At 40.6% G+C, this 16,389-nt stretch overlaps 1 protein-coding gene and 1 long non-coding RNA gene across 7 annotated transcripts in view; one reads left to right on the top strand and one right to left on the bottom strand.

Annotated features, from left to right (window-relative positions):
- The window catches only part of FARP1 (FERM, ARH/RhoGEF and pleckstrin domain protein 1), a 188,656-nt gene that overhangs the window by 135,368 nt on the left and 36,899 nt on the right, over positions 1 to 16,389 (top strand). For 4 of the 6 annotated variants that reach the window (XM_081002980.1, XM_081002976.1, XM_081002977.1 and 1 more), the window contains exons 13-14: positions 1,293 to 1,536; positions 14,994 to 15,184. In XM_081002980.1, the coding sequence (XP_080859106.1) occupies positions 1,293 to 1,536; positions 14,994 to 15,184 (435 nt within the window). The remainder of the gene's footprint in view (positions 1 to 1,292; positions 1,537 to 14,993; positions 15,185 to 16,389) is intronic. The other 2 variants (XM_081002981.1, XM_081002979.1) reach the window with 1 other exon arrangement.
- The window catches only part of LOC308475980, a 1,233,414-nt gene that overhangs the window by 1,216,351 nt on the left and 674 nt on the right, over positions 1 to 16,389 (bottom strand). The window lies entirely within an intron of this gene.

The following is a 16,389-nucleotide window of genomic DNA, read 5'->3' as shown; positions in this document are numbered from 1 at the left end:
AAACTGTTCTTAACCTGAAGCACCACTTTAGCTAATGGGGCCTCCTGCTGCTGCCGCGCCAACAGAGCACGATTTCTGTTCTCATCCTGAAGCAGAGTCTGTAACTTGAAGCGTATGTAACCTGAGGTACAACTGTATTGCCTTGTCATAGTATTTGCCAATAGTTTTGACACACACACACACAGAGAGAGAGAGAGAGAGAGAGAGATATCATTGTAATATTTATTTATACCCTGCCTTTTTCCCTGGTGGGTCTCAAGGCAGTTTACAGATAAAACAAGAATTGCTAAAAACATGGGAAAAAATAATTTTTTAAAAAAACTTCAATAGAATTAAAACTACATACATATATAAAATCTGTTTAAAAACATACAAATAATTACAATAAAAACAGCCCAGCGCCGGCCTTTTCATTAAAAGCAGTCAGTTCCCCAAAGCCTGTTGGAACAAAAAAAGTATTGGCCTGCTAGCAGAAGGACAGCAAGGAGGGAGCCAGTTGTAACTTCTCCAGGGAGGGACTTCCACAGTCTCAGAGCAGCCACCACCAAGAAGGCCCTCTCCCGTGTCCCAACAAGCACGTCCTTCTGTATTATCTTCATTCTAGTGCATGACTTAGAGATCCATATTAGACTAGAGATGGGGAATTGGTGGCTCTCCAGAGATGTTGCCAGACTACAACTCCCATCGTCCTTCCCCTCACAATTGGCCATGCTTGTTGCAGCTAATGGGAGTTAGAGTCCAACCACATTTGAAGGGCCACAGGTTCTCCAACCACATAATAGGAACAACAAGATGGCATTTCACAACCTTTTAATCTCCTTTGATAATGTACCATAAGTGAGAGACAATCCACAAAACTGTTGTGGGACATTAGATTTTGTTCTCATAGGCAGCCTGCCATCTACCAGGTCAGACTGTTTTGTCTATTTAGCCCAATATTGTCCGTGGTGAATGGCAGTGCCTCTCTAGGCTAGGGTTTCAGGTGGAGGTCTTCCACATCACTTGTTTACCTCTCCTAAGGTGGCAGGGACTGAATCTGGTACTTTTCACGCATGCAGTTGCAAAGCATGTGCTTCTGCCACAGAGGTGTGGTTTTCTCTGTCATGGGTCCTATGTGCTGCAGAAGTTGACCAAAGGAATGAGCTCTCCTCTCTTCTATTCTCTAGGCTTGAAGGCATATTTAAATTTGTCACACTGTGTTGTATGGTGCATTTGTAAAGCACTTGATGTTGAGATTGGTGCTGATTTGTCATCTTCCTGTCCCCTCTCATCTCTCTCCTTTCTCTTTCCAGAGCTGTAGTTTTACATATGGAGACGGTGCTGATTCCCCAGCGGTCCAAAGCTGCCGGCAGGGGAAGGAACTAAAAGTTTCAGTGGAAGATGGTGGACACCACACGAGCCCTTCCCTGAAAAAGAGCCCCGAAAAAGAAGGCAGGAGGCTGGACGGTGCTGTGATGGAAGCCATGGAGGAAGAAGAGGAGGTCGCAAAGGACAGATCACAGCACAGTAGATCTCAGACACAGCAACCGAGCACAGGTCCTGCATCCCGGGCTGCTCGTGGCAGTAGCACATCAATTCCTTTCATTGACTGCAGTGATGTAGATAGTGAATATGACCTCCTCAGAGGGCAGATAACCCGCTCACAGTCCCAAACAAATGACAATTATGAGGGTGATTTGACCAGTGGTGCCTACGTTGATTATAGAGGTGAAAATCGTAATAGAATTAGATATAGGGATTCTTCCATCTCCTCTATAAAGGCATCTTACCATCTCACTGAAGACTGCAATGATGGCAGCCCTTCTAGTATGTCCTTCTATGTTGGTGGGAGTCCCAGAGTCCCACGGCACAGCACTCTAGTTGATGAAATGTTTAGAGGTCCAGATACCCGCAGTCCATTGGCTACTCCCTTGCCTTCCAGTAGCAAAGGATCAAGTCCTCACATGAGTTTCAGTAGAGCAGGCTCCCAGGGTTACATCTCCGAAAACGGGCATGACTGTAGGGTTAGGAGTAAAGACGATGATACTCGTTCATATAGCTGCCACAGTTACAGCAAGCGCTCCCCAGTCTCGCAAAGGCCACACATGGATGTGGTTTCACATGCGCGCAACAGATCTGAAACAGATCCATTTATCTTGAGCCAGGTATCTTCCACTCCAAACCAAGACTATAGAGCAGATAGGTATCATAAAGGAGGGACAGTTAGAATGGTCCCTTCACAAGGCAAAAACATGGCAAATGGTGTGCCAGCTGCTAGTCAGTCAAAACAAAGCCCAGTTATACAGTCCTTGTATGCTAGGGGCATGATGGACCATATGTCTACCATCCAGATATTGGAAGGTTCTACCAGCAGTGGAACGGAGTCTAGTGACTCAGATTCAGAAATGGTCAATCCTTTCACCCACCCTCTTGTGTTTGGAAATCCCATAGTGCTCAATTCATCCCCTATGCCAAGGAACAAGTATTCATTTGGCAGCCTCCAACTCGAGGAAGAGGTAGAGGATGTGTCTTTGGCCCTCAGTGATGAAGATGGTGTTCATGTCTTCAGTTGCTGAGAAAACCAAGCAGCACTTCCAGGAATAGACCAACCTAACAGGAAAGTGATTTGTTGGAAGGTTGTTCATCGAGTACATAAAGCAGCATGTCAACCTCTTAACCTTCTCCTTTTGAGAAGTTAGAAGGAGCTACTGCTATACAGAGAGGTGGTGAAATCTACTGGTGACGTGGGTTTTTAGGGGGGCAGGAAGGAGACCTGATTCCTCATCTAACAACCCTGTTAGTAGATTTGTTCATTAAGAAGAAAACTATACTCTAGTTGTGTGTCGTATTTAATGAAGTATAGGCCAGATAGAGATGACTTGTAGCCCCAACCTATTAATTTTTACTTAGAAGCATCTCCCACTGTTTTCAGTGGAACTTAATCACAAGTAAATGTACATAGGATTGCAGTGTTCGTTATTTGAGAAGCAACGTGATTTGAGTTCATGGTACACACATGTGCTTTTCTCTCCTTCTAAAGGAGAGCTTGCTATCCAGTGCCTCAGTTTAGAGTTTAAAGTTTTACATTGCAATCAAAATGCAAAAAAAAAAAGGATATTATCAAATCTAGGCATTTTTAAAAATAATAATAAAAGAGCTTATTGACACGTTTTTTGAAGGAAGCAATACTATATTTTGCTCAACAAAACCACAAATCATTCTTATGCTGAAAGTATTAAAAGTTGCATTTGTGAGCTGAACAAGTTTTTTCCTATTTGAACATGTTGAAGAATATGGAACATGCAAACTTTAAATAGGGTGGGGGGGGATGGAAGCAGTCTTTTGAAAGAAGCTCAGTGGTATGTTCCTGTAGTTATTAATGGGCTCGTTTAAACACCATAATTTCTATACATTGGTTGTAAGATTGCTTTCAGCATAGTAGATCTTACTTGCAAATGTTCTTCTCGGGTATTTTGTCATCATTAATCACGGGGCCAATTCGAAACAGGAGCCCCAATGTATCTAGATCAGATGCTGTGTTGAAGCAGGCTTTACACATGCATCCCTAGCTGGTTAAGAAACCAAGTGTACATACATTTTCAGACATGGTTCATATCCTGATCAAGCCGTTTCTGAAAACTAAGCAATCAGCTAATTGGGAGGGCAGTAGGATACTAGAGTTAGTCTCCCACACACAGCACCCAACTGCTGGTCAGCGAGAGCCTATGTGGTGTAGTGGTTAAGAGCGGTAGTCTCGTAATCTGGGGAACCGGGTTCGCGTCTCCGCTCCTCCACATGCAGCTGCTGGGTGACCTTGGGCTAGTCGCACTTCTCTGAAGTCTCTCAGCCCCACTCACCTCACAGAGTGTTTGTTGTGGGGGAGGAAGGGAAAGGAGAATCTTAGCCGCTTTGAGACTCCTTAAAGGGAGTGAAAGGCAGGATATCAAATCCAAACTCTTCTTGTAATTATCTGAAATGGTTTTGCACAAGCAGACCCTGCCAGCTGCTGCGTTCTTGGACACGGGGGTCACGTAGACTCTGAATATTGCATATCTAGCAAGGCATGGAATGCTCCAGTCTTTCTTTTTCATTTAACAATGTAATAAGACAAAGAACATTGGAATCAGGAAATCTGTAAGGAGTAAGACAAATAATTTACCCTGTGTTTCAGGAAACTTTCTTGAGTAAAGAAAAGCAGCGAACTATACCCATTGACCTTACCACCATTGCTAAATGTGTTTAACTGGGTCAGAGGGGAAGTATGGGGGAAAGTATTCTCAAATGAATGTGTCAGAATTAAATAATAGAGGGCAGCTTTAGCTGAGTACAGTTGATTCCAGCTATTCATTCATTCTCATGAAAACAAATGAGCCAGTTACAGGACATCTTTTAATCCGGAGCAGTTCTATATTTTGATGGTTTTAGATTTTTATAGAACAAAATTGATACGTTTTATAACCTTTTTCTGATGCCTTGAACCAAGACATGTTAAGTGGTACATCTGAGTGTAAGAATATTTTAACAGAACTCAATCTATAGTTGCCTAGTCCTCTTCAGTATTTTACATATTCCTAGAACAGGGTAAATGGCAAGGATGGGCAACATGTTTGCACTATAGGCTGCATTGGAAATACTTGCCATTGCATGAGCAAACTTATTTCTGTGATTGTGAGGGCTGTTTTTTATTTAATGGGAACTGGGATTTACAGGATTATATAACAATCCAAAGGGTTAGGGTTTGGTTTTTTAAAGGCCTTTGGGATGCTGGCATATGCATAGGAATATTTAACCTCCTCTCTTTCGTGTTTTTGTTATACTAATGTGAAGTTCAGTGCAGATGTAAATGCAGTTCAGATGTTTGTTTAGTTAGTAGACAAGAGAACAAGTAACCAAATCTGTGACTTTGTGGTTAGGCGGCAGCATGGGCTAATAAGGGAAGGTTTTATTTAATGTTGTGCTGAGAAGGTGATCTGTGTTCTGGGTTTAGAATAGTTTGTCAAATCATTGCCTTTAACCACTGAATGTTTAATTTAAAGCATAACTAAACAAAAACCCACTTTGGAAAGTGTAGATAGAATGTACACAGTGTGTCCTTTATTGGCATGTTTGCTGACTTCTGGCGATTATGGCATAGAAATAACGTACTGTGGAGTAAAGCACTGGCTTGTTAGGTGCTTCACAAAAGCACTAGTTGTTTCAATGATTCCCCCCCCCCCCAGGCATTCTCGAGGAAATTGCACGATAGTTCATTTCCTCCTTAAGCTAAAGCATCTTAATGTTATGATTAGAAGTGGCCATTGGTCTACAAAATGTCTATGTTGTGATGATGTGGATTCAGTGGAGAATATACATTACCACCTACCATTGTGTGCGCATTCACTAAGCATTGTAGAGAATGTGCAGAAACGAAACAGCATAAATAGGATTTTGTATTACCCAATCCAAGTGCATAGCCTCCGCATGATGTGTTTGGGGTGTGGGGGGGGGAGAGAAATGGGGTATTCCATACATTGCCAGTGAATATGCATAGGAAACCCACAAGCAGAATATGAGTGCAATATAGCCCTCTCCAGGTTGTGATCCTTAGTAAGTGCTATTCAGAGGCATACTGGGCCTCATTCTCATGCAATGCTAAGCCTAACCAAGAGTGAGCAAGCATACAGGTACCCAGAGAGAAAACCACAGCCATTTTGCTCCCCTCCCAGTTGTGCTGCTGCCATGCTACCCATAAAACATGGTTTGGATTGCCATTATGTGCAAACCTGGGCTAGTGCTTTGTCTTCCCCAAAACAAACTACAAGCAGGAAGCGGAAAGTAACCTTGGTGGTTGGTTGTGGTTTGCTGGAAGTGAGACAAACAATTGAGTTCATGTGTGATGCTAGGCCAAATGAATGGCTTTGTGCCAGGTCGTACATCATCAGTAGGAGCAGGAGAGAAGCAAAGCAGTTTCTCTCTGGGTACAAGCACACTTGCTCATCCTCACTAAGCCATGATATCGCTTAGAGCTGCATGCAAACTGGACCATTGTTTCTGATACTGGAGGCAATATATAGTTGTAAGAGCTTGCACCCATTGATAGCCTTGTCATCCACGGATTTGTCCAGCCCCCTTTTTAAAGCCATATTAAAGTCTCTGCATCTTGTGACAGGAAATTCTAAAGTTTAAATATGCCACTGTTTGAAAAAGTATTTCCTTCTGTCTAAAATCTCCCATCATTCAAGTTCATTGGACGACCCTGGGTTCTAATATTACTGGAGACCACCATCATGCTTCTCTTTGTACTTGCCTTTTTAAAAAGACCTAAATGTTGTAGCCTTTTCTCATAGGGAAGTTGCTGTAGCTAGCTGATCATTTTGATTGCCCTTTTTGGCACCCATTCTAGCACTGCCATGCTCTATTTGAGGAGCAGGAACCAAAACTGTACGCTGTAATTTGAGTACAGTTGCACCATCGATTTGTAGAGAAATATCACTAATCACTATCATGAAATTTGCCCCTCTCCCACTAGATTTGCATTAAAGGCATCGTGTTATAGGCAGCTCTATTTTTTATTATGATTTCTTTTCTAATGATTCCTGATTATTGTCCTTGTTTCAGTAACAGAGATGTTACCTTGATCAATACTTAATTATATAATGGTGTTTTCCATCACTGAAATATCCTCAAAGGAGATGGCACAATTTAGCTTTACCACTAACCATAGGGCTGGTATTGCCGTTTCAGCCACATAAAATCATGCTCTTGTTTGTTTTTAAATTTACAGTCCTATTAAACAGTGCAGCTCAGATAAAAAATATGAATTGTGTAGCTTAAGCACATCAGATTCCTAATTGTAACTTGTAAATATGAAAACGACAAGCCTGTTGCCAATTAGAATTCTCATTGTTGGTATCCACTACTTTCTTTATGTCTGCTCTCTGTGTTGTGGATAGAGTTAGGAGTAAATTGAAAATTTGCTACTAAAGCAAAGTAAAATGGGCATTTTTGATGGTGAGGCGAATCCCAAACTGAGGCCCACTTTAACCATTCCATGAAAGTAGCAAGAGAGGAACCATTAAGGGAGTGATACTTCCTGTCTTTCTGTCTACTTTTCTGGCTCTTATGGGGCGACAGTTGATGCACATTTACCCTAGAGAGAGTGGTGCACGCACATTCTGTCTTCTTCATTTAGAGATTGAATAGCTTGCACGTTCACATGAGTCATAAGTGTTGGGAGAGGACACACAACCAACAGTTCTTTTCTTGTCACTTCTGTGGGGCATACAAAGTAAACCCAAGTCAAAAATAATTTCCCAAGTATGACATGGTTTCCCCTTTAAGTCTCTCACATGCTCTGTGATACTTGGACATGCCCTGCAGATTTGTTTTCATATCAGTCCTAAGAATCTACAGAATCTTTGTAGCTGTCCATACATTGATCTTCACTTTAGATTATTACTTTTTAAATAAAAAAGTTGCACTTCCTTTTAAGGCTCCTTTAAAAAAAATAATGTAGTATTAGTAGTGTGTGGCAATCCTTATTTTTTGTGTCTCCATTTTTTTGGAAGGTTCACTTTCTAAATACGGCAGTATTATTATTCTTTTTTATGAACCCACCCACCCCCACTCTCAATCATCTGTTCTATAGATGTGGGTCCCCCCCCCCCCCATAAGATTCTTGCAAAGTTTAGGAATAGGTCTGTTTCTCTGGTTCTTGCAAAGCAGTCTAGTATACCCACCCTTTCGATGGGTTTTCATCTCACTGATGAGGAGGAGCTTTTTGATTACTTGTCTGTTGTGCTTTATAGAAAGATCGGTTTTATCTAATTATCTGTTAAAGCAGCTCTTGCATTTTACTTTTTTCAACAAGGGGAATAAAGCTCACGTCAGGAATCCGTGCAAAAGAGCATTTGTGAATGAAAAGCAAATGCTCTGTTTTATATTTGCATGGAGAGCATGCTACTCAGCGTAGGGTCGCCATATTTCAAACAGTGCAAATCCAGACAGAAAAGTTGTGGGGCTTTTTTGCCAGAGCTGTTGGGCTTTTTTTTGGCTGCAGTGTTCCGGATATGTCCGGGAAATTCTGGACGTATGGCAACCGTAACACGGCAGCTGCAGCAAAACGCTCATGATGTCATTCAAACTTTACTTTTTATGCAGAATTTACAACATAATTATCAGTCTTGGGCTTGGAAAGAGTTACCTATTTCAGAGCTCACTTTTCAGGAAGGGCACGAAATATTCCACTCCCAGTTTCTTATCTCCACCCCACCCCTTATTGCTGTTCTGATAGATCTAATATACAAACTTTGGCTATTTTCTTATGATTGGCACTTCCCTGATATATTTCACACATTGAATTATAGGTTTGAAAATTCAAAACTTTGAAAATACCAATTCAAAAAATTGCTGGGGTCTTCATTCTCATTCTTGTCATTTGTTTAACAATGGTTTGTTGGTTTGTTTGTTTTTTTTAAAAAAAGAAATATACCACTGTATGTTTTTTCAGCATGTACCTCTATGGGAGGAAAAAGCCTTTTTCCATTGTTCTGTCTTTATACTCAAAGCATGGTGTATCTTCTGTTCCTTGCATTGTTTGCCACGCTGCCCCAATGACCTTTTGCTAGGGGGGGGAAATAGCCCACTTGGAAATGGAAATATCCTCCTAGCACAGTGATCCTGCATTCATCTATAAAATTCATTATTTCGTGGTCACCTACTGCAAGGATCCTACTTTGCAATAAATAAATAAAAAATGGAGAAACTGAAGAGTAAACGAATGTGACCTTCTGCACAAATATTTGGACCGTGGTGATTATACGGAACCACCATGCCCTTCGCTTTCCAGTGAAGGCAGCACTTAAAAAGATTGGATCCATTACAAAATTGCTTTTTAGCAGGATCACTGCTTTCTTAGGGAGATGTGAAGCCAAAACGGACAGTAGCTGCAGCACCTGCTTGCTTGCACATGTGGATTGGACCAGTGTCCTAGACTGTGCAGGCAAACATATTCTGTAAGGTTTAATATGCATCTTATTTAGAATAAGCGACTATTTCTATATGCATGTGTGCTTTAAGGAACTGTATTCAAACCACTATATTTATTTCCTGTTCCTTTTCGTTTTGCTTAGTTCAGCGATGGAAAGAACAAAGATAGACAAGGGACATGCTTCATGCCTCTAAAAGTCCCCCCACCCATATTGCTATTAGACTTATCATGATGTACATTATTTTCCATCAAAGGGTAATCCGTTATCGGCTAACTGCTGCAGTTACTGTCCAGTTTTGTACCTGCCACTGTCTAATATTATTATATATCACTTCAGCATGGATTTTTGTACCCAAGAGGAAGGGGTTCCTGGTTACTAAACCTAATGCTGAATTTGGTGACTGTCTGTAAGCATGTCAGGCCGAAGTTATCCTATGTATGCATGACATTAATTTCGTTTTGCTTTTTTATTACCTGTACTGAAGGCTTTACCCTTTCTAACTGGTGTCTTGCTGTAAAACCTTTCCTTGCTTAATTGTTGCTCAAATTGTTGACCCAAGTGCAGGGGGACATGTTCATTGGTACGATGCGCCATACTCTCAAATCATGCCCTATCACCACTGTCACGGGTATCCATTTCAAGCCTTAAGAACCCAAGAAAACCTTTTTATCCTTCCTCCTTCGTTTATCTCAGCAAGGCAGCCTCTGTCCCATATCTTTGCTGAAATTGCATTATTTTTATTTTATGTTATTTTTGAAACCTCTTGCTGCATCTCCCCTTTGAAAACCTCTTGTCCAATAAATTAGCTCAAGAGCAAGCTGTGGCGGCATTGCACGTTCCATAGAAATTGTAAGAGGGGATGCATGACTTTCCTGGGCCCCTCTGCACTATACATTTAAAGCAATATCATCCCTCTCTGAACCTAGGATCCTAGGAATTGTAGCAGAAACTCTAGGAATTGTAGCTCTGTGCAGGACGCAGGGGAGATCTTCCTGATACAGAAATGGAATACTCATCTGCCCCCAAAGATATGGGCCTCTCTCTCCCCTTCCCCCCACCTTTGCCAAAGGCTCAGAAAGGGATGGAGGGGGCCACACAAATCAGCCATTTCTCTGTTCCTTCTTATAATCTTCGCAGGCTCCTCCTCTTTAAATTGGGAAAGGGGAATCTGTGAAACAAAAGAACACTCAGAATTAATTCTGTTTTAACTGTCTTGACACCGGTGAGGAGTGTATGAACTCAAGTACCTTAGCTATAGCTGTCAATGGTACCTTTATTCGTTATTATTGAGTGCTGGTTATAAATCTACATTTCTTTAACACGTTCTTACTGAATGTGTCTGCTTTCCATCAGTCTTTTGAGTACGTTGTCTGTTTTCATTTTCTTTTTTAAAGAAAAGGTTGTTAGATTTTTTTGGTGGTGGTTCTTTAATTAAAAAAAAAAAAGCTATACAAAAGCCAATATAAGCAACCTGTCCCTACCCCATGCCAGCACTTCCACCTCAAATTTTGCTTGAGGCAATCCTTATTTTGTTGTTGACGATCTGAGGAATGACAAGAACACCGCTTGATTTTCAGGTTCTAAAGTCAATCTGGATGCTTTGACATGAAGCTAAAATTACCATTCACCCTCCATTTTATAGTATGAGGAATGTGGAATGCATCAGTTTGATTTAGAGGCATTTGCATTTCTGACTCTAGTGTGTACCAAGGAAAAAAATTAAATAACCAGCATTTAAATATTTTTGAGGTCCAAAATAGCAATCCTACGAGTATCCCAGTTCAGTGATGCAAATTTTTTAGTTATAGAAGTCTAAAGAAAATTTTAATCTTATTTGAAAGCCTTTTTTATAGACATGCTATGAATCCTTCTAGGGATTAGTTCACATTACACATCATCTACATTATTCAGCTGGGCATCAAACAGATTGGGGTGGGGAGTTATGCAGACATAGATCTAAAACAGTACAATCCTATGTGTAATTACATATGGATTAGTAATCCAAATGCTTGCTTGGGGTTAAATATTTATATAAAGACACCCTTCGAGGCATCAGCTGACTCTTTGCTTATGTGGAGAAATGAGTTTTGAGAGAGAAGAGTTCCAGGGAATCTTACTTTTTTTGGCCAATGAATAAGCTTTCTACCAGGAAAATACTGCATTCATTACTTCAAGGCTAGAGTTACGTCTTTATAGCTACCTTACAGCCCCCTGAAATATCACTTGTTTTCTACAGGGCAATTACATATGTGTTCATAGGAAGCATTTCTCAAAGGTGCCCCATTTTACAGGAAGTCACCATGTGGGCCACTCTCCCAAAGCTAATATGACTGAAGTGAACTTCAAATCGTACAATATGTTTGTAATGTGTTGTGATTTTCTGCAACTCCTTGTAGGAAACAGCAGACTTTGAAGACTGACAGGTGGTTATTAAGGAGAGAAGCCTTCCACCTTTGTTCTCGCATGAGCTCTTGGCAGTTACATAGCATTTCTAGGATGTAGCTTATCACATGTCTTGGTATGCATTGTGATAAGTTCAAAGCAGTGCATCTGTTTGACAGGCAAGGAGCAAAATAGTTCTGCTTAAAAGGCGAGGCTGATTTTAATCTAGATCATGACGTACAGCATGGAGAAAATGCTGTGAAGCCTTCTGTCCATTTTAGTTCCTAGCCTTTGGCCTTCAGTAGATAGATAGATAGAAAGATGGATAATTTGTCAATATTGGTACAGATATGACATCCGATAACTCTCACGACTGAGGCAGAATTTGCAATGTAGCATAAGATAAAGCAGGCGTAGGTTATGCTGTTATCAATCAAGCGGCCATGAATGCTTAGGAATTGTGTCTGACCACAATGGGGTCTTTGTGAAATTAGAAGGAGCAATTTATCATCTTCTGTGTCCTTATAAGCAACGAAGGGGTACCAGTTAACAGAGAAATATTTCTGCACTTTGACTCCTATGACCTGTCCATTGCTAATCCCCAGATTCCAGTCCACCAAACCTGTAGCATAAAATGTGTGTGGCATCTTCCACACATGCAGCTGCAAGTAAGAAAATGATTAGATCTCAATTCTATACAGTATTCGTTTAGTCTCTTCTTCCCGCGTATTTTGACAGGGGGAAAACACTGTATTAATTAAGCCTTTGGAAACGCAACTATCTTACATTTGGTGGTCACTGGGTGATATTAAATTAAGAACGTTCAAAGGAATCCTGACTTTATTTGCTGTGAACTGTCCCCAACCAAACCTTGGTGGAGTTTAGATTCAGAGAACTGCGAAACACCAGTTCTGAATTGCAGTAGGCTGCACAAAGAGACTCTTTGCTGAGGTGCTGATTAATGCCTTTGGAGCTTCCATGCAATCTAGCTGAGCCACGAGTCAGACAGGAACCCTCAACACTACAGCAAGTGTTTTGATGGGACAGCCCAAGCATTTGCATCAGGCTGCCATACGGATGCCCTCCTGTATAATGGCAAATACACCACTTCAGTTGTTGAAGATCTAGAAAAATAAAAACAAGGTTGTTGGTCATGTATAGCTGCTACTTCCTATGATTAGCTGTGGCCAGTTCATAAACTTAGATTTCAGATGCTTAATGTCTGAGAAGCAGAAAACTTCACATACGGATGCTAATGTTTCTTTTCTTCTGTCATGTGGGCAGGCACGGTGCCAGAATTTCTGTGTTTTTACTACATATTTGAGGTGATACTATGATTCTTGTAGGTCTTTTGTACATGTCGTTTGAAAACATAACAGTTGTAAACTTAGAAAATACGATTTCCTGACCTTAGGGCCCCTCCCTTCTCCTTTTTCTTATAACTGCATTAATTTTATTATGAAATTATTGTATACAGTTGTGTACTAGTGTCAATAAAATTGACATTTGTGTAACAAGCTCTGGCTTTCTCTCAGATTTTCCTGAGCATCTGCATAGCCTGGAATTGTGGGTAAATTTATTTCATTGAGGCATATATATATCTACAGGCAAGTATCCCATTTGCTCTGCATAATTTGCTTTGGTGCTGATAAAGATGATGAGATAAATATGAAACTTGCTAGTGCAGCTCAAAAATCTATATACTATTTAGGTCCTGCTGAAAAACGAATTGATCATAATCTCTCTGAAATTTTGACGCTGTGCTGTATTTTACTGGGGCTTCCAAGATAAATTTCAGATGAAACTTCTTGATATGTTTGTAATAAAGAGCCTATTATTTGTGCGTGAACATGATGGGTATTGTTAGCTGTACTAGCTGGCAGCTTATTTGTTTCCCTAAATTAAGATGCTTTTGTAAAGCATGAAGGAAGATTAATGGGTTGCAGAAATATGTGGTTGGAAATATATAGTGAATGTGAGCTTGATGACTACTTTATGTCAAAAAGAAATGGTAGGCTTCATCCAAGAAAGGAGGACAGCATTTAAAGCCCTTTCGGGTCATTGTCTTCCACGTAGCCACCAAAGTGTGCAATTGTCCATTTTCACGCTTTTTTGTACACTTTTCTTAGGCTTAACAACAGCGAACATTTTGAAGTGGTCCTTCCACATGCTTTTTAAAAAATAACATCTATTGTATCAATGTAATGCTAGCATTTCAACCCCAAAACAGTCAGAGGAGCGTGGAATAACTTGACAAGGTACACTGTACATATTTATGTTGTACGTAGCAAGAGGGCTTGAGTAGTTTGCTCCCTTTGTTCTAGATGTGACATTGACATAGAAAATCACTTTCCTCCTCTAGATTTTGCTCTTTCTAATGCTTATTCTGTTAGCACCCTGTGAAATAATTTTAATCAGTTGCATTTCTGGAGTTTAAGTTTGTAGGAGGGTGAATAAAACGCCAGTTAACTATAGGGTAATTCTCTCTGTTTCTACATTTATTATGTAGTAAAACTAATAGTAGAGCACAGAGAAAATTTACAGCTTTGACAATGTCCTCTTTGGACAGTATTACTCTCTCCCACACAACTTGACTGCTTCTTAAACATATCATATTTTTTTTCTGATTACAGGATTTCCCCAACTGAATCCCACCCCTATCCCCATTCGTTTCTATTTGGATTAAGTGATGAGGAAGACAATGAATTTTCAAATAAAAATGTGGGGAGAGGATAGAGCAGGACACTTTGCTTGTATCTCTATGGGGGTTGGAGTTCAGTGAGAAAAATGTCTGTTTCTTTGGGTGCTGCTAATTGGGTAGTAGTACTAATGGATGATAAAAACCATACATTTTGAATTTATCATGAAAGCTGCAAGCTTTACCCTTTTTTTGAGCTGGCTGCAGATCGGACAGTTTTATTGCCTTCTGGAGCTAAGACCAAGGTCCTTTGACCGTTTGGCCCAATTCAAAGTTATGAAGATGAGCAGGTCTTAGCCTCCTATTCATGTTCTCCCCCATTTGTGTGCAAGACGAGGAGGTTTAAAACTTCCCGTCATGGCTTTGAACAAAATGCAGTTTCCTCTTGTGCCTGGATGCAGGAAACGGTGACTGGTTTTAACCACGGTTAATTGGTTAATCCGGGATCTGAAACCACGATTTGATCCCGGTTTGCTTCAACTAACTTGAAAAAGCCAGTTCCTATAGTCAGATATAGTGGGAAGCTGGTTTGCTTAAAACTAAAAACAGAAGCTTGAAAACTTCTTCCTTTTGTTCATGACGGGGGAGATGGAGCAACAATAGTTTATTGTGGCATCTGAAATGTGTGAGTGGAATAAGATCTAACAACAGAAGCTCATACATCCCACAAAGCTGCCTCTCTAAAGCTGTTCTAACTTGATTCACCACATGCTAGGAAAGAAGCAGATGCTAAAGCAAGGCTACATTCTTCTTTCTTCACTGCTGTAATACAATGTGAATCTTACTCAAGTCCGTTCTCCATACGCACTAAATAGGCAGATTAGCTCTTCACATAACTAGTAGCTCGATTTAACTAGCTGGAACCGTCCCATTTACATAGGCTGAGGTTCTTGGCTATAATTCTCATATATGCTAAAAAGTAATATTTCTAAATTATTCTGAATTTTACTCTGTTGTTCCTTCAGCAGGCTCTCTCACGGGCAGCCCCCACCTTTCAGAACTGTCCATCAATTCCCAAGGCGGACCAGCTATGACAAATGCAACGTTGTCTCCTAATTTGAGTCCTGATAACAGGCAAGCTTCTCCATTAGTCAGTCCTCTGATGAATGACCAAACTGGTGTCCGCACTGATGATGAAGAGGAAGTCAGGAGGAAGGTACTTGATGCTCTTACCGTTTTGGTTACGATATCTGGCATGTCTAAAACACATAGGATTATAACTGCATTTATTATTCTATCAGATTCAGTCCAACCAACCTCCATTTTTTATACAAGGAACTAGCATATGCTTAACAGAGCATAAGTGTCTGCTACTGATTTTTTTTTAACACTTAACAGATCTAAAGGGCTCAAGCAGTGATCTTTCAAAGTCACTGGGCTGCTGGGAAGCGAGCCTTTGATTTGCGGCATGGAGAGACGGCATTTCCTTTCCACAAATGACTTCTCTTTCCTTTTTTAACTTAAAAAAAGACCTGAAAAATAAATTCCTGTTACCACAAAGTAGGTGATGCAATGAATTTGTGTGGTCAAATTGATACAGTGATTCACAAGTATAGGAGGCCACATCTACCACAAATATTGTCCACCTACCTCTGATGTTGAACTACACCATCAGCAGATTCATGTGGTTGAGCTCTTGGTGCACTGTATCAGTCAGACCAAGGATGTCTGCTCGTATTTGAATGCTTCCCCATAGGTATGACGTGTACTTCTTGCCTTGTTTGGAATATGGATATGAAGTCATTCTTGGTCAATTACTGCATGGAGTGCTAACTGTCCTTCATGCAAACAGTTCTTGCCCATATTTACATACATGGAGGACGCAGTATATGCCCCCTATTGTATCCTAATACTGAAAATACTATGTACATATAAGCCAAAAACAAATCTTGATCAATTCCTGATTGCTTCTCTCCTCCCCTCCCCTGGGTCACTCCTTCGTACAGAAAGAGAAAGCACATAGAGATATATTTTTTGCTTTTCCACAGGGTTCAGACAAATGTCACATCCAGGAGAATTGAAATGGATCTTCTGACATTTGCATGATTTTACATGGTACCCCATCCCCAAAATTCCATCAGAAAACTCTATCAGAACAAAGCTTGCAGTGGCAGACTGCACAGTAAAAACCACAGCTCCAGTGCTTTTCAGCGCCACAAAAATGACTCAGGGCACAGATCCTCATGGATCTTTGGATCTTCTTGATTCTTTTTTTTTTTACATAGGATGACAACAGATCCAGGAAATAACAGAAGGCATCCAGGGGCATAGGAGTTTCTTACTATTTCGTGGTGGTTTTGAGAGGGTCCTTTGAAAAATCACGTTCTCACAAATCCTGCGTTGGAAGCCCCATGACCATAA

This window comes from Podarcis pityusensis (assembly GCF_964106645.2).
Source record: "Podarcis pityusensis genome assembly, chromosome: 4".
In the NCBI taxonomy this organism is placed as follows: Eukaryota; Metazoa; Chordata; class Lepidosauria; order Squamata; family Lacertidae; genus Podarcis; species Podarcis pityusensis.
The sequence above is the reverse complement of the archived record's forward strand: the minus strand, read 5'-3'. Positions and strand labels throughout refer to the sequence as shown.